General features: G+C 33.9%; 1 protein-coding gene across 5 annotated transcripts in view; it reads right to left on the bottom strand.

The window, feature by feature from the left end:
- Positions 1-1336: 1336 nt before the first annotated feature.
- LOC107714609 (tyrosine-protein phosphatase non-receptor type 6-like) overlaps positions 1337-17537 on the bottom strand; it is a 21847-nt gene continuing 5646 nt past the window's right edge. For 4 of the 5 annotated variants that reach the window (XM_016520501.1, XM_016520503.1, XM_016520502.1 and 1 more), the window contains 12 exons: positions 11864-12044; positions 9817-9933; positions 9134-9259; positions 7781-7877; positions 7571-7650; positions 7317-7463; positions 6985-7119; positions 6274-6428; positions 5116-5183; positions 4142-4293; positions 2263-2336; positions 1337-1745 (listed from right to left, as the gene is read on the bottom strand). In XM_016520501.1, coding sequence (XP_016375987.1) covers positions 1643-1745; positions 2263-2336; positions 4142-4293; positions 5116-5183; positions 6274-6428; positions 6985-7119; positions 7317-7463; positions 7571-7650; positions 7781-7877; positions 9134-9259; positions 9817-9933; positions 11864-12044 — 1435 coding nt within the window. In that variant the 3' untranslated portion in view covers positions 1337-1642. Of the gene's footprint in view, positions 1746-2258; positions 2337-4141; positions 4294-5115; positions 5184-6273; positions 6429-6984; positions 7120-7316; positions 7464-7570; positions 7651-7780; positions 7878-9133; positions 9260-9816; positions 9934-11863; positions 12045-17537 lie in introns of all 5 variants that reach the window. The other variant, XM_016520504.1, reaches the window with a different exon arrangement.

Below are 17537 nucleotides of genomic sequence, written 5' to 3'. Positions count from 1 at the left end.
TATGATTCTCCAAAAACAAAAACTTTATTCATACAAACTTATTTCAGTCAACACACTCGATCACACATCACGATGATGCACTGTCTCTCTCTCCGTATCTGGGTGACATGACTGTGCATGAATTGTGGTATAACTTTTGTGTCCGTGGTTAAAACAAGATGTTCATTTTTTCTCCGCCATCTTGATTGATGCTTATAATGAAATTGTGGTGTGCCTCATGGCAGGCGTGGCGTATATGGGCTTACATTTCTGCCACAATTTTGCGCGCACAAAAGTGCATTTTGCACGTGGTCTGCACACATCCAAAAACGTATTTTAAATGCAAAATTGATTTTGCGGTTCTGTCAAAATGTAACTTTAATATATAAAAATACACACAAAAAGAATGAGTTATTGGGAATTTACCCCTTTAAAATATGCAAATTAGGCGTCATCTTATTAAATATGCAACTATATGTCTGCAGAAAGTGTTTAGTTTAATTCGATGTAGTGAAAAATCTCAAATGAAAACTGAAATAAAAAACTAATGCAACATAGATGTATTTTTTTTTAAAACGTACGAAAAAATGGATCGACACACGACTTGGCCTAAACTTTAAATAAAAGCTGAAAGTAAAAAATAAAAACGAATTCAAATTATAAAAACTATAATTGTATCTCAGTGATAATAAATGATTATTATTATATTTTTAATAATAATATTGTCATTACATTTTGTGTCTAACGATGTGGACCAATTGCATTTAGGCTAATAGCTATATGAGCAAAATGTCAGTTGGTAATGATTGTCAGTCCTAAAAAAAATAGTTTATCAGTTATAGGATCGATTATAATATTATAATACTATTTATGTAATAATAATATTACAAATAATATTTAGAATATTTTATTCTAAGAATAACATTTATTCTTCAATAATTTCCTCTCAGTTTGATAGAAGTTGGGTAATACTGAAAACAAAATATTTTTAAACCCAATCATAAAATTCACAATTTACGTTTATACCTCAAAATCAAACCATGCTCTCTCACACACTTTTTCTCTGACACACTTTGTTCTGTTGCTCATGTGGCACTCTGTAAAGTTCATTCATTTCCCCTAATGTTTTTCCCGCTGTGCCTCTGAGTTAAATGAGGTCAGCCCTGTATGGGGTTCACTGATCAAGGGCCACATTTGACCCTGATGTCTACAGCTCTCTGATGTAAAGAATATGAATGAGTCAGGTCCCTCTCTCTCTCTGGCATCAGGCCAGAGTTTGTGCGTATCATCTCTGCAGGACATCAACCTTTCCATTCGGCCTCACTGTTACAATAACATCCCGGAAAATTAAACATTCTATGCAAATACGCCTTCATTTTATTACAGCAGATAAACATAATGGCCAGGAATGACAGTCTTTGGACATAACTTTTATTAAAACTGAGAACGAGTGGATGATTTATAACAATTACTGCTTGGTGAATTTTTACTAAATATTAAAAAATTAACTAATACACATAGACAAAAACATAGCAAGATTTGTTTGATAAGGTCAAATAGTTTGGCATCTCTGTAAAAACCCTGGCTCAGTTTTCTTATTTTAAAATAAGCTGTACAATCATGAAGCAAAATTAAATTTCATCTTCTTTCTTTTTTTCTATTTTTATCGTTTCCTGACAGATCCACTCTTCTTATCCTCCGATTTCTGCTTTTTGACATCTTTCTTTCCCTTTGCTCCCAGATTCTCATAAACGTCTTCATTTTTTCTGAAAAAAGGGGGAAAAAATCAGTATAACTGATTAGTCACTAACTTATAGCAGTCATCATAACCATCCCAACTTCTAGAGAAACAAAGGAGTGAATGAGAAGTCCACTGCAATGCTTGGATTTAAATGCCGTTAGACTTCATTATGCAGAAGTTGTTATGATTATACTTAGTTGTTTTAATAAGTTCTCATTTTATTTGCAATCTACAACATTTTGTTTTGTCAGCAGCTTGAGCTATTAACTGACCCAAACCACAAAAACGTGAGAGAGAGGCTTGCCAACGATTGTCCAATAAGCCAATGATTAGTTCAACTCTTTCTCTTTCAATTGGACATTGCACAATGGTTCTAAGGCTTCCAAAAAGCTTGTGTAAGCAGTTGGCCGTGTGCCTGAGAGATCTTTGAACCGCCTACAAAACTGGTCATCGGTTCGAGGAAGATAAGGGGACGTAAGAGGAATGTTTCTGGATGGTTGTGGGAGTATTTGGGGATGCACTACAAGCAGAAGTCTACTTACTTTGCAGAGGCTTTGCGACTGGCCTTCTGGTGTTTAGACTGAATTGAGAGGTTTCCATATTCGGTTTCTGTTTCCTGTAACAGAAAGATAAAAAAAAAATCAATAACAATACTAAGTACAACAGATGGGAGACACAGAAAACTAGATATCAGTCTTATCTTCCTTTTTTACAGTGTTGACTTTGATAAGATATTGCATGGGAACCGTTTTGAGGGCAAATGGATATACTACTGTTGAAAAGTTTGGGGTCATTAAATTTGTTTAATATTTTCAAAAGAGGTGCTTATGCTCACCAAATGTTTGGAAGTTTCACCATGACCACTCCAAAAATGGCTGACATTAAATTAGTGATCAAATGTAACACTTATGGCAATATGATAATATTTTGTAATGATCATTTAATCTGACATATTTTTTAACTGTCATAAATGAACATCTCAGGAAAATGTTATGGGGTTTCAAATCAAAATGTGACTTTCTGTTATGAAACAGGATGTTGATTTCATACATGTCCACTGTAGAGGACACCAGGACTAAAAGCATATATACTACTGTTGAAAAGTTTGGGGTCATTAAATTTGTTTAATATTTTCAAAAGAGGTGCTTATGCTCACCAAATGTTTGGAAGTTTCACCATGACCACTCCAAAAATGGCTGACATTAAATTAGTGATCAAATGTAACACTTATGGCAATATGATAATATTTTGTAATGATCATTTAATCTGACATATTTTTTAACTGTCATAAATGAACATCTCAGGAAAATGTTATGGGGTTTCAAATCAAAATGTGACTTTCTGTTATGAAACAGGATGTTGATTTCATACATGTCCACTGTAGAGGACACCAGGACTAAAAGCATGTTTATTACGCATTTTGGGAGACACAACAAATGAATAGGGAAAGACATTTTATTTAAATATTCCTATGAAATATTAGATATTATTATGAAAATCTTGGCAATTATTACTCCCATTATTACACATATCTTTTCATTACATATTGCCCCAAGAACACATTAATATGCAAATTAGATACAGTTTATAGATGCATTGTATATAAAGGGAAAACCCATTTATGGCCATTTTATACACATACTGCATAAAGAAAAATGGTATATCAAATCATTCTGTTATATCTTTCATAACATAGTTGAGAATCATCTTTATACAATGTTTGGTATGAAAAAAATCCTGAAACCTAAAAAAATGTTGGTGATTAAATAAAAATCAATTGTTTTTGCCTATGCCTATAAAATAATTTTTTTTTTTTTTTTTTGAGTCCAGTTGTCTTCTACAGAGAACATAGCATAACATGAATAAAATATATATATTTTTTAAATTGTTATCTTTTTTTTTTTAATTTCTTATGCTCTAAAGTAAACAATGTAATGACATGAAAAAATACTATATTCACAAAATGTTTTTTTTTTCCGGGTCTCAGGAGGCTTATATATTTTAAAATGTAATGTATTCCTGTGATGGCAAAGCTGAATTTTCAACAGCTGTTACTCTAGCCTTCAGTGTCACATGATCCTTCAGAAATCATTCAAATTATGCTGATTTGGTGCTCAAGACTCATTTCTTATCAATGCTGAAATCAATTGAGCTGCTTAATATTTTTGTGGAAACTGTGATACATTTTTCTTCCAGGATCCTTTGATAAATAGAAAATTCAAAAGAACAGCATTTGCTTGAAATAGATAGCTTTTGTAACTTTATAGAGATGTATTAACTTTTTTTTGTGCTAAATATCAGTATTAATTCTTTTAAATACTGTATCTTACTGACCCCAAACCAAATACTGGCTTAATTTCCTTTTATTCCCTTTATTGCATTTCAAAAACCTCTCACCATGATCCTCAGCCATGTTCTTACCATGACAGCCCTTCGTGTGACCTTCGTCGACTCTATATACTGTAGCACAGCCAAGTAGATGAACTTGTACTGTGCTTCGGTTTGCACCATGCCAGACCGCTGGTCTCTAACCATCTGAATACACTTCTGGATGTCGATGTCACAGTCCAGACCTGACAAAGACAACATCTTTAGAATCATTTGCAAAAGCTGCGACCATGTTTCATCCAGGATCTAGAATGAAGTACCACCCAGAGGTGTTCATGTGAAATGTGGTTGCAATAACTAAGAATAAGCCTATTATAAGATTATAAGACTAACTGTATTGATTTGTGTAAAAATATCTGGACCATTTAGAAGGGAAGCCTGAGGACATTCACAGGTTATAATGCTTTAATCAATGTGATTGCACTGCATTAACCCTAAGTTGCAATAAAAATGATCAACTATAATGAGTCTCTAATGTGTGATTTTTCATGTCCTGATCTAAAATGAGTTTTGCTATGGTAACGTTCATTAATGTTTCGAGATAAAGATGAAAATTGAAACAGTAGTGACCCTTTCAAGAATGTTTTTGAGCTTAAATAAAATTGTAAACCTCTCATTAAGAGCTGGGATTAATTAAAAACTAGATTTCACAGGATTCCAGAGGTTTGAGTAAAAACTACCTAAATACACAAATTTTTCCACTGAGTTGAGAATTTATGCAATTAGCAGACACTTTTACTGCATTCAGTGTATTTGTGGAATGAGTTCATCAGTTCTCTGGGAATCAAACCTATGGCCTTTCATGTGACGTTGCCAAAGAATGGTACCATGAAGGTATTACCAGGACAATCCCTGAGGTTTTAAGTGCTTTTCTAAAAGGGCACAATGGCTAATATCTTGCTTCAGCTAGAGACTGAACCAGACACCAGGCTGTTGACTTTTTAAAGCTGATCTTTTTTTTCATAGTAAAAGTAAGAAAACCTCAACACAGAGTGATATAAACTCACCTTTAGCATCAATGTTATCTATAAGCATGTCGATTACCACAATGGTTCCTGTTCGCCCAATACCAGCACTGCCAAAACACATTAAACAACAAATAACTGAAGATATCTCTTCAAGCTTGCAGAGGTCATGAGACACTGAATTTCCCACAGCACATGTTAATACTAAAGAGTAAACAAACTATTAATTTAAAGGTTTAGAGTGGGGAGTATGGGATCATGAAAAGTTCAAGCATGTACTGTGATTAAGAAATGCTAAGTGGTGTGACTACTGCCTAAACCTCCCTGCCTAAGACCGCCAGCGTGTATTACATTTCATGCCAAGATATGAAATGTACTACACTGTTCTCTTATTTATATATACACATCTGAATATTCTTGACATTAAACTAACTAAAAACTGCATATAGGGATAGTTCACCCAAAAATTCTGTCATTAATTACTCACCCTCATGTCATTCCAAACCCATAAGCCCTTTGTTCATCTTTGAAACCCAAATTAAGATAAATTAAGACATTGATGAAATCTGAGAGCTTTCTGACCCTGCATAGACAGCAATGCAACTACCATGCTCAAGGCCCAGAAAGGTAGTAAGGACATTGTTGACATCAGTGGTTCAACCGTAATGTTATGAAGCTAGGAGAATACTTTTGTGTGCAAAGAAAACAAAAATTACAACTTTATTCAACAACTTCTCCTCTTCCGTGTCAGTCTTTGTCGCTTGTTCATGAGAGTACTTTCTTTGCCCACAAAAAGTATTCCCGAAGCTTTATAACATTACGGTTGAACCACTGATGTCCCGTGGACTATTTTAATGATGTCCTTACTGCCTTTCTGGGCCTTGAACATGTCAGTTGCGTTGTGGTCTATGCAGGGTCAGAAAGCTCTCGGATTTAATTAAAAATCAATGTGTTAATCTAACCAGTTCACTACAAAAAACAAAAACAAAAAAAAAGGCTTTTCCCAAAGATGTTTTGTGAGAAACGCAAAATAAGTGGCATTTAAACCAGCATCAGTGTTCAATGCTGCCTATAAAATGTCAAGAATATTCAGATGTATATTTTATGGACATCTGAAATAGCATGAAATAGAATGTTTTGTGCTCATGAAGCCCCCAAGTGGTAGATTAAGCTATAAGAGGCTCTGTTGTGAGTAAGTACCTGCAGTGGATGATCATAGGTCCAGTCGAAGACAGTTCGTGCTGTTTGACGTTGACCTGCTCCAGAAAGCTAAGCACTCCACCAGGCTCTTGTGGCACGCCATGATCCGGCCAGCTCAAATATTGGTAGTGCCAAATGGTGCGAGCTGGCTCTTTCTGAAATCAGAAAAGTAAAGAGATTTCTGATTTAAGAAACATTTTACTTATATTTTTAATAAAAAAAAATACTACAGCCAGCATAATGATCTTAGTGAAAAGATGTAATTAAAATGAACATAAATAGTTTTTTGTACATAAGGCACGTGTTCATGAAAAACTCCATCAAAAAACGCATTTGAAAATGAATATAAATGTCCAAAAAATGTTTTAATATTTTAAGGCACACGTCTTAATTTTACTTTATTTATTTATTTATTTATAGTTCTAAAATTTGTCAAAATCCTAAAATTGAAGTCTTAAAGTGGTCTCACTTTTTGACTTTTGATCTAACTACTGTATAATGAAACTGTGTTTGTTAATACCAGAAAGGCCACATTTTAAAGACACAATACTGTGTTCTCATGATACTGTTTTGTCAAGGCAAAGGTATAAAGTGCATTGAAAGAGAATGAGATATAGGGACAGAATCTGGGCCGCAAGTGCTGTATGCAGAAATGTGGTGTGTGCTAGTGTGAATGTTTGCACAAAGGTATTGAAAAGACTGTTTTCTTACCCGGTGTGGTGCTGTGAGCTCCATCACTCTGACCTTATAATCAGCGGCATCCTTCTCACTCAGTAACGTCACCACATATCTGCCTGCTTCCTTTGACTCTCCTTCAGTAGTAGGCCAGTATGGCACACACTTATTCTGCAGAGGGCGCATGTAACAAGAAAAGGAACTGTATATTTTTAGACCTTGAAATGCTGCATTTGCAGTCGAAACATTTTCTACGTTTTTGACTGCAAGGCTATAATAGTAAGTGCATTTAATAATAATAAAAGATAATAACACTAAATAAAAAACAGAATGAATTATAAATGGGAAGAATGTTAACAATTACTAACCCGTCCTTTCTCAACCTCCCTTGTTGTCATGACGATTACTCGTGACTTTTCTTGCCATACCATTTGCCAGAAATCGTTTACAGTTGTTGCGAGGCAGCCTTGACAAGCAATGTAAACTTTCTGGTAATTAATATCCATTAATTTGTTCTGTGAACACAGACATATAGAAAGAGAGAGGAGGATGGAAAAGAGAGGGTTTAACGAAAGAATTTTACAGATTTATGATTATGGTGTGATTTATGTTGTGGACGTACTACAATGTAGTTGGCATTGATGTAATCAGAGCCGACAACATTGGGATCTGCGTTTTGCAGGGTAACCCTAGTGTCATCAACTGAAAAGAGAAGAAATTTGAATATTTATTATAAAAACTGTCAGAATGTATGCAACTTATCACTATTAAACATATTTCATTTATATATTTTTCAAAGAAATACTGTATTGTGACCAGATTAATTTCTCACAGGGAAGGATGTTCTTGTATCTGTTTTTGCTTTTGTTTTCTGGTCTCATTCCTTCATCTCTGCTCTTCGTTACCTTAGTTTCCAACTTCTGCAGCGCCTGCAAGCAGAAAAACAGATTTATAGATCAGAAATAGCACAGACAGTGAGAGAAATTAAGATAGAGAGTACACGTGACCACATCCTGCTTGTTGAGAGTAGCTCTGAACGACCGTTTGGCTCCTGTGGTCTAACCTTACTACGACCAGAGAGCCTCCAATTTTAGCAACAGTTGAGCAAATTCTTTTTACCAACCTGTACCAAGTGTTAGAAGTACAAAAATGGCTGTAAAAATGCATGAATTGTCTTTAATCAGACTCATAAGCTCATGTAAATGATGTGAAAAAACTTGATGGTTATAAAACATATGCCAGCAACTTTATCTCGTTTTGCCATTTATGTAAAAAAAAAAAAAAAAAGTAAAAACTCAAAATGTAAAAAATAAATAAATAAATCCAAATAATAGACCGATGAGTTTTGTAAAAATCGACGCGTTTCAGAAAGGCGGGGCATAGAGGAGAAACAATAATGTACAGTATGTGAAAAATAATTTGTTTTTTTAACCTTAAACCGCATAAACACATTTCATTACACCAAATACACAAAATAATGTTCTTTTTAGCAACATCATATGACCCCTTTAAGATCTGAACTGCCTTGGATGAACAAAGTGGGCTAAAGGCAAAAATGAATTATGCTGAGTGGGAAATACAGCCTCTGTTGTGGCCTAACAGACTAGGGTGTGAACGTATTAACTCCAGCCCGCGAACCCAAAACTACCACACAATCTTTTTTGTGTGGGAATGAAACTTTTTTTTACTCACTAATCTGCAGAATTTAATTTAATTTAATTTAATTTAATTTAATTTAATTTAATTTAATTTAATTTAATTTAATTACTTATTTATTTATTTATTTTCTGTTTTTGTAATTGTGGTTTCCTTCTAGGCAAGCCAATACTCATGTTGGTTCAATAATGGTTCAATGTATCATCATTAAAATCTGACAAAATAAAAAAATCTGACAAAAAACGGTATCATAAATATAATTTGTTTAGCCCAAATCACATTTAAAAAGTTTGTTTTTCAGGCTTGTCCATAGTATAAAACATTTTCTTTTAAATGAAAAGCAGGAATTCCATATCAATATATTTCAATTAATTTTCTTTTGAGTACCATTACTGCAATATTTTCAAAACAGCTATTTTCAAAATAAATCCCACAATGAGTTAATAAAACGTAGCCGTGCTTCTAATGGATGAAGAACTTGTGATTCATCTACAGCAGGTGGGGAATAACCTTTAAACATGCCACTCACATCAAACTCTTCCCAGAACCCAGCTTTTATCTTTTTATCGGCCCCGTCCATGTTATCTGAGGTCTGGTCGAGCTGCTTTACTCTGCTCTGAATATCAGCTGCGTTCAACCTTGTGGAGTAATAAGGCTGAAGAAAAAGGTAGACACCAAAACAAATGAAAACAGGGAGAAGAGCAAGACATCAACATAAACAGACATAAAAATGTGTAGGAGACAGACAACACAAAGGAGGAGAGAGACAGACAGAAAGGGCGAAGATTAATCACAACTTTAAAGGTGCTTCCCACAGTTCTTTAAGATGTGCCATTTTGTCACACTAAGTAAAAAACTCAATTTCACAAATATTTTCCAGTCGAATCTCTTTATCTCAGCAGAACAGATGCTCTTAAGTCAAAGCCAACATTTAGCCACTATAAAAGTAATAGCAGATATAACAGTAACTTTATTAACAATTCGGTTTTCTTACAACATTTTTAAAGGGTTTTAGATTGAAACACTTTAGCTCAATATCTCAAAATGTATAAGCTAATGTGATCAAACCTAACAGTCAGTTTTCACAGTGCTGCGGTTAATACCAGAAGCTGATTAGCTGCTAGTGCTTTTGTTGCACATCTTGCTTGACATTTAAGACATAAATTTATGTTGGTATGAAAAAAAAAACCTCTGATTACAAATGTTCTTTACCTGTTTGAGGAAAACCATTGTCCCAGACAATTCCTCAATACCAGTGCGTTTGAAATGCTCCACAAGGTCTGCCAAAGTGTCAAAAACCTCTTTACCACCTACTGTGTAACGGTCATTCTGAAAATAAACAGGCATAAGAAATGAAAAGTTAATCAGTCAGTTGGATTCATACACAACGGTAACATGGGGTTCACTGGCACCTTAACTGGATGCCAAAATGGACCTCCAAATAATACTATATTATTAAAACAGAAACACAAGGCTGTGAGAAAGCATATTATACTTTTTGTTTTACTCATAAATGTCACTTCCTTTGAGATTACTGCATTTACTTTTGACCAACATGCCAAGGTTTTTTAATTGGATATATCTAATTTTAAGTCAGTTCCTCTTAAGTTCACACAAGCCTTGTTCATCACATTAACTATGGCTGTGCAGAAAATGTCGAAAATCCTTTTTATGAATAGGTTTGCTTGAAAATTTGCTTATGCTATCCTTATCAAAATGTAATACATAAATGGACACGCGGATTTTACTTTAATAGTACAACCTGTGAGAATGCGCATTAAACTTTAAATAACATCACCAAAATGGCAGCACAAAAGCTTTCTGTGTCTTTAAATCAGGTTAACAGAAGCTGTCCACAGGTGAGAGCTTACATTTTCTTAGATAAAATAGGATTCACATAGGCTGATTTAAAAAGTTTTAGGCCTTAACAGAATTGTTTGGTTCTCTGAGCTGATTAGAACCGTCCTCACAGAACACAGTTTGTTAATCTGCTCAGAGGGGAACAACGCAACGACAGAGTTGTGTGCGCTTTGAACCTCACTAAAGCACATACGCACACGCACATACCAGTGGAATAAATAAACAATTGACAGGCAGTGCGTTGACCTGATTTTCCCTTGGTCATAATCATCTACCATTCATCTGAACAGCTCAACAATAGCGCTTATTTAGAGACCAGAGCGGAGCATGACCACCCCCGCTGCCATTTGCACACACTTGTACACACACACTCCAGTGGCGTTTTCCAGGTAAGCACAAGCGTGTGAATCAATGTCATACTGTGTGTACTGATTTAAAAGCTTTACTCTGCATATCTTTAAGTATGTCAAACTTGTTTATGTGTATGTATGTCAAACTGTGTGAATGTGTACAAATGTCATACTGTGTGTGTATGTGTATATATGTCAGACTGCAAATATATTTCCATAAGAAAGTTTTTTTTTTAACTTAATTTTTGTTATTTGCTAAATGTATAAAAACATTCAAAGCATGATAATTCTGTCATAATTTAGTCACCCTCAAGTCTTGAAACACAAAAAACGATATTTTAAAGAGTGTGGGTAACCAAACAGTTGTTGATCTGCACTGACTAGCACAGTATACGGACTGTTTGGTTGCCAACATTCTTTAAAATATCATATTTTGTAACAAATTCATAAAGGGTTGGAACAACTAATGATGACAGAATTTTCATTGTTGCGTGAACTGTCCATTTAAATACTGTGTCATTGATCAAGTTGCTAAGATCTACATTATTAACAACTAAATCCATTATTCACTGCAATATTTTAGCATTTTAATGAGCAATTTATGATACATAATATATGATATATAATATGTATGTATACACAATCAGCATGAATCCTACAGTATATATTTTGTGATGACTTTGTATTGATAAGGGACAACACACACAAAAAAATGTTTTTAAAAGCTAAAAAAAAACATTTACTGAAAAAAATTCAGAACATAGAAAAATACTAGAGCTATTTAAAACAAATTAGCCATTTATGTTGTTATTAGTGTGTAATCTAGTATTGCTCATCTTCAGTTGCATATCCGTTTAATGCCTTTACACAAATGATAAGGATTTTTGCATTACTTGAAGGGAAGTGTAACTAAATACTGGACTTGAAACAAGCTTATGAGGTAGAATATTCTATGTTCACACTCAATCCAGATACTTGCTATGAAAGCAAACCATTGACCTTGTTTGACTCACAATCATACATGTATGAGCACATGCACGAGCACTTACATTGCACATGACCTTGATATGGGAGACCCTCCTACCAGAACTGGTCAAATCATTGGTCAGCACAGACAGAACAAAGTCTCCTGGTTTGGAGAGCGACTCCCTCACCAGGAACGTCCCGGGCTCATCGCGCTCTCGGAGCAGCTTCTCAGCATTTGGACCTGACAAGTGGCCATGGTACCACCTGAGGATACAAACACAAAGGGGGAAAAAGTAATTCTGAAGTTCATATTACTATAGGTACTAGATATTACTGTAGATGTTCTCACAATAGAAACCTTTAAAAACTAAAGCATAGCTTATTTATTTGTGAATTGTATTTCCTGCATAATGAGAATAAATTGACATCTCTGACGCAAACAAACCCGTCAAGGTATTTAGAGGATGACAGTGCCTAAAAATAAAAAAAAACAAGAGCCAAATGCAGCTGCACCACACACCACTACAGCCATGAACACAAAAACAAGAGGCTGAACATTTATGTCACATTTATACTCCCAGCGTGCATATATTTATTAGCAATGCATTTCTGGATCATGATGCAAAAGTAAGCCGGTCCTCGTGCTCTTGCATACTAAAATGTGAGTTAACAATTGGGCTCAGTTCTCAATTTCTACATCTTAGCTTCCTGTACTGCGGTCGGAAAATTTTCTGATGACAAGATTTCTTGACTCGAGACTTTGGTGTATTTTTAGCTTGTCCTTCCTTCTCTCTTCTCTTGAGAAAAAAAAAGGCTTGCTAAATCGCCCTTCTGGGGGTTCTTCCATGATTGCTCTTTGACAATTACAACTGGTGAATTATGATTTTGCTGCTTCTGAATAATAATAAAATTATTAAAAATATAAATAAAAAAGAAATCATTACGCAGTTTACTGTTATATTCTTACATAAACATTTATGATAACAAATACAACTTTAACACTAATCAAATTAAAGAAATTGCTATAATGTCAATGTCAATTTTATTTATATATCACTATTAAACACAACCAAAGTTGACCAGTGTTCTGCAAAAACAAGATAAATAGAAAATGGCACATTGCAAAACATTCTAAAAAAAAAATTTATAAAGCGATACAATAACATCACTAAAATACAGTGCGATGATGCTTCATCACTGGTTTTATGCCAAGTTAAAAATACAGGTTTTTAGCATGGACTTAAAACACAAAGAAGGAGCAGATCTAATAAAAATGGGCAAGTCATTCCAGAGTCTGGGGGCATTTATAATAGTGCAATTTATATTTTTAGTTGACTAAATCTTGTTAATGCGATTCTGGCAATACTTTGTAATAACTTTCATTAATAAATCATTAACAAACATTATATAATGCTTAACGGATCGTTAGTCAATATATATTCACATATCTAGAAACGTGAAATAATGTGCTTGTTAATGTTTACTAATAAATGTATTAAACATTACCTAATAATTAACATTTCATGTCAATTAAAATACTTACAAATGTCATTAAACTTCTAATTCATATGATCATGTACATCTTAAAAATCTACAAATGATTTTAACAGATGTTATACAATGATTGCATGTTTTGCACCCAAATTACAATGTGTGTAATGTCTTTACCAAACATTAAGCTAAACTTAACTAAACACCCTTTACACAAACTTTGTTACAGTAGCTAAAAGTGTCCAGTGCCAATAAATATACTAAAACATTTACAAATGATGAATAGTCTCAACTTTAGATTGGGTACTACAAAAACATGAACAAATGATTAATAAATGATTTGTAAAGATGTGAAAATAGGATAAATTCCGGTCATTTTGGACATTTTTTGCCATCAAAATGACTGCTCACAAGGGTCAATTTCTCAAAATTGAGATTTATACATCATCTGAAAGCTGAATAAATAAGATTTCCATTGATGCGTGGTTTGTTAGGATATGGCAATATTTGGACGAGATACAAAATCTGGAATCTGAGGGTGCAAAAAAATCTAAATATTGAGAAAATTGCCTTTAAAGTTGTCCAAATGAAGTTCCTAGCAATGCATATTACTAATCAAAAATGAAGTTTTGATATATTTACATTCGAGCCGTTCATGCCAGACTGGGGAGAGAGGTGTTGTAATAATGTAAAATATGTGAAAAATAATGTGTTTTTCGAAAAACCTAGTATGAGAGCCTGTTCTAGTATACCCCCAAAACAAAATCAAGACTTTGTAAAAGAGCATAATAGGACCCCTTTAAGTTCTCTGTCTTTACTAAACATATCTAAATGACCAAAGGTTAAGCATATGTGACTGGCACATGTTTCAGCTGGACAACTCTTATTATTAAGACACCATGTCATGCAATCAGACGTCTTTGTGTTTCAAATCATCAGGAATATTATCAGTGCGCCTTGATCGTTTTAGGCCTCCATAAAGGGATCTTGATCTTTGCTCTTTTATGTTTTCAGTTTTAGATTGGACTTGTGATCAAAGGTTCTGGCATTAAACATGTAATATTTTATATGAGTGTCAAATGTATATACATTACACTATATGTCATTGCAAATTCTCTATCAAGTTATCATAACTTGCATGCTATACTTGAGAACATAATTTTCTTTCAGCATAGAAACTCTTGTGTGTGAAATGACATCAAGCCCCTTCTTATTAATATTAATTTATATAAGAGACGCACATCCTAACTAAGAAACAGTGCTGCTATATATACCTACAGTACAGTACCATCTTCTCATTTCCTCTGTGAACTTATATTTAAGTTACTTTAAGTGTAAGCATGTACTTTTTCAATGAAAGTCAGTCAGAGTTTTTTTGGACCCCAGTGACTTTTACAGTATGGGCAAAAACATTTCTGAAAACATCTTTTGTGTTATGCAGAAGAAAGTAAGTCATACAGGTTTGGACCGATATTATGGAGAGTAAATGAGTAAATGATTAACTTTCTCATTTAATATCTCTAATTTCTAGAAAACACAAGAATAATGATCTAGAAAGTTTTATGGTTTTAAAACACACTTTTCGGGCAGCTGGTAACACATAAACATAGTAAGCCACTGTAACACTTTTATGGGACAAAAATGTAGAAAAGTGTCACACTGAGTTCGGCTATGACCTCAGTTTGCGTACATTAGGTTTTCTGTCCGTTAAACAACACCCATCAAGCAGCTCATCATGAGCATGACCAAAAAAAGAGAAGGAGATAGACAGAAGGGTGGGGGACAAAGAGCTAAGAGAGACAGGGGAGAGTTGAAGGAAGGCCTGAATGGGTCTGGTCACTGTTTGCAAATGTGTCAAAACTAAAGTTTCCAACCGCAGTTGAGAAGAGGAAGTCAGACACAAGGCAGAGGGAGGGGTGGAGTGTGTCTGCAATTCAAGGTGCATCAAAATTAAATAAAGTGCTTAAAGAAAAATCAGTGACCAAGATGGTGAAGAATTGGGATCCAAAAGGCCACACTGAAATCTGGGATTTAAAATCTTAATTAAACCTGAAAATAAACAGGAAAACTTAACAACACACCAACATTTTGGCATAAAATGAATAAGACGTTTTCAAGAATTTGCACTATTTCTAAGTCACTAATCAAATATGCAAATTTATGACATTAATCTTGTGATCTGCTGTACACAGATGCTTTTGCTTCTATTGATCATTGTGGACATGATCATCAGGTTTTACACAAATTTGTGGAGCTCAGGCAACTTGACTAAAAGTCACAAACCGAATATTAAAATCTACTGAAATTAAATTCAACATTTTTCTCAATTTTTTAATGCGTATAATATAATATAAAATAATATACATTTGTAATTTAAAAGAGTAATTACATGAAAGAATGCAGAATAGACATTATTACTAGCAGTCTCAGATGTTTGCACTTTATAATTATTCAAATCTAAAAATGACTATATACTTTATATAATTATTATGAATTATAATAAATATAAAAATTCCCTTTAACTTACTGCATTATTCGTTAGATTCTTAATCATTAGTTTAATCAGTTTAACTGCATTTTTTTAGACAGTTTTAATTTTAGTGAATTGTCATCTTTTTTGTAGCATTACATAAATAACTACATAATAACATAACTACAAAAATAAATCTGAAATATATCACACCTATATGTGTACGTTTTTACATTCGCACCATTAGAGACACTGTGTGCAGACAAAGAAGGGAAACTGACAGAGGAAAAAATAAACTAATATTAAGTCCGCAATATCTGTGCATAACATGCATTTTCAGTGCTTATTATTACAGCCAGCATTAACTCTCCTACACGCAAGTATGGTTAACTGAAGCAATGTGTATCTTGCCTTAGTCATGTTGAAAAGCTTGTGATTAGCAATGCTGATCCAGGATTGTGTGTCTGTGATCCATATAAACAGGGGAAATTGATACTGTGTAAAGTTCTCCAATTGTCTGGTCAAATGCAAATCGTATGCAGAATCCGATGCAGATGGATTTAAGTGCCAGCTAATGTTCATTTGGTGTAATGATAAAGCAAAGAGACCAGCTTAAATGATTTATACTTGCTGATCGCATTAAACATGAATCTGTTGCTGTTTGGTGATTTTACTCTTAGTTTGATAAGATTAACTTTAGTGGTGGAAGGAATTTTGGAGATTTGTATCAAGTTTTGTTCCTCGGTTTCTGACGTAATTGAAAGTAGAATGTGGAAGAATTCCAATGTGTGATAAAATGGCTGATCTAACAAAATGCTTTTATCAAATCAATGCACCACAGCAGGGACGGAAAGTCCTCTGAGGTGACATTTTGTCTTAGTGCACAAGTTTACAGTGGCAGTATTACAGAATAACAACAGCCTTTTCTATTCATTTGCCATTAACATTTTGGCATAGTGACCAGTGTTGGGAAAGCTACCTGAAATACGAATGTCATACTATTTTATCCTTGTTTCATTTACAAGCTAACACAAAGGTCAAGATTCAATGTAGTTAACTTGTTTTTGTTTTGATTTTGTTTGTTTGTAGCTTAGCTACACTATGAGCTATTATTATACTAGCCACACCAGCTATAGCAAAAACTAATTAAAGTACATTGAAGCCCTGTAATTAACCCCTTTTTGTTAACTTGTACTGTAGCTAGAGTAGCATTTATCTGCCAGAAAGAAAAAAGAAGAAGTTCAGGCTCTCAGTTTAAATAACAGTATTTGAACGGATAAATTTACATAAAATACCACAACTACAACACTCCCAAACACTCTCCAAAAGGGCAAAGCAGCAAAACTTCCTTTACCGATAAGCTATCAACACTATATATTAGGTAAAATAAATGTAAATTCCTAGCCTTATGAGGCAAATGACTTTCCATGTCCAGAAAATTGTGGCTATGTTTACATGGACAACAATAATTTGACTATTGGATCCACTACAGCAGCAGTCGAAATATACATTTGCAAACAGGATTTTCTCAAAAAACGCTATGCTAATCTGCATTAAGTTTAACATCAAACAATGAAGTAGCATAATACTAGACCTGGAAATGCCACATTATGATTTTGACCTTTTCACTTTTTTCTGACTAAACACTTGACCTTCCAGCAGTTTTGAATAAAATAACAACCTAACTTTAGAAACAACTGCAAACAGCACGACTGCAGCCAGAATGATTGGTGTTACATATATGAATATAATCAATATCAGAATGCAATATAAACAAGCATGAATATAATGTGGAT

The sequence above is a fragment of the Sinocyclocheilus rhinocerous genome, unplaced genomic scaffold (assembly GCF_001515625.1).
Source record: "Sinocyclocheilus rhinocerous isolate Xijiao unplaced genomic scaffold, SAMN03320098_v1.1 scaffold3008, whole genome shotgun sequence".
Lineage (NCBI taxonomy): Eukaryota > Metazoa > Chordata > Actinopteri > Cypriniformes > Cyprinidae > Sinocyclocheilus > Sinocyclocheilus rhinocerous.
The sequence above is the reverse complement of the archived record's forward strand: the minus strand, read 5'-3'. Positions and strand labels throughout refer to the sequence as shown.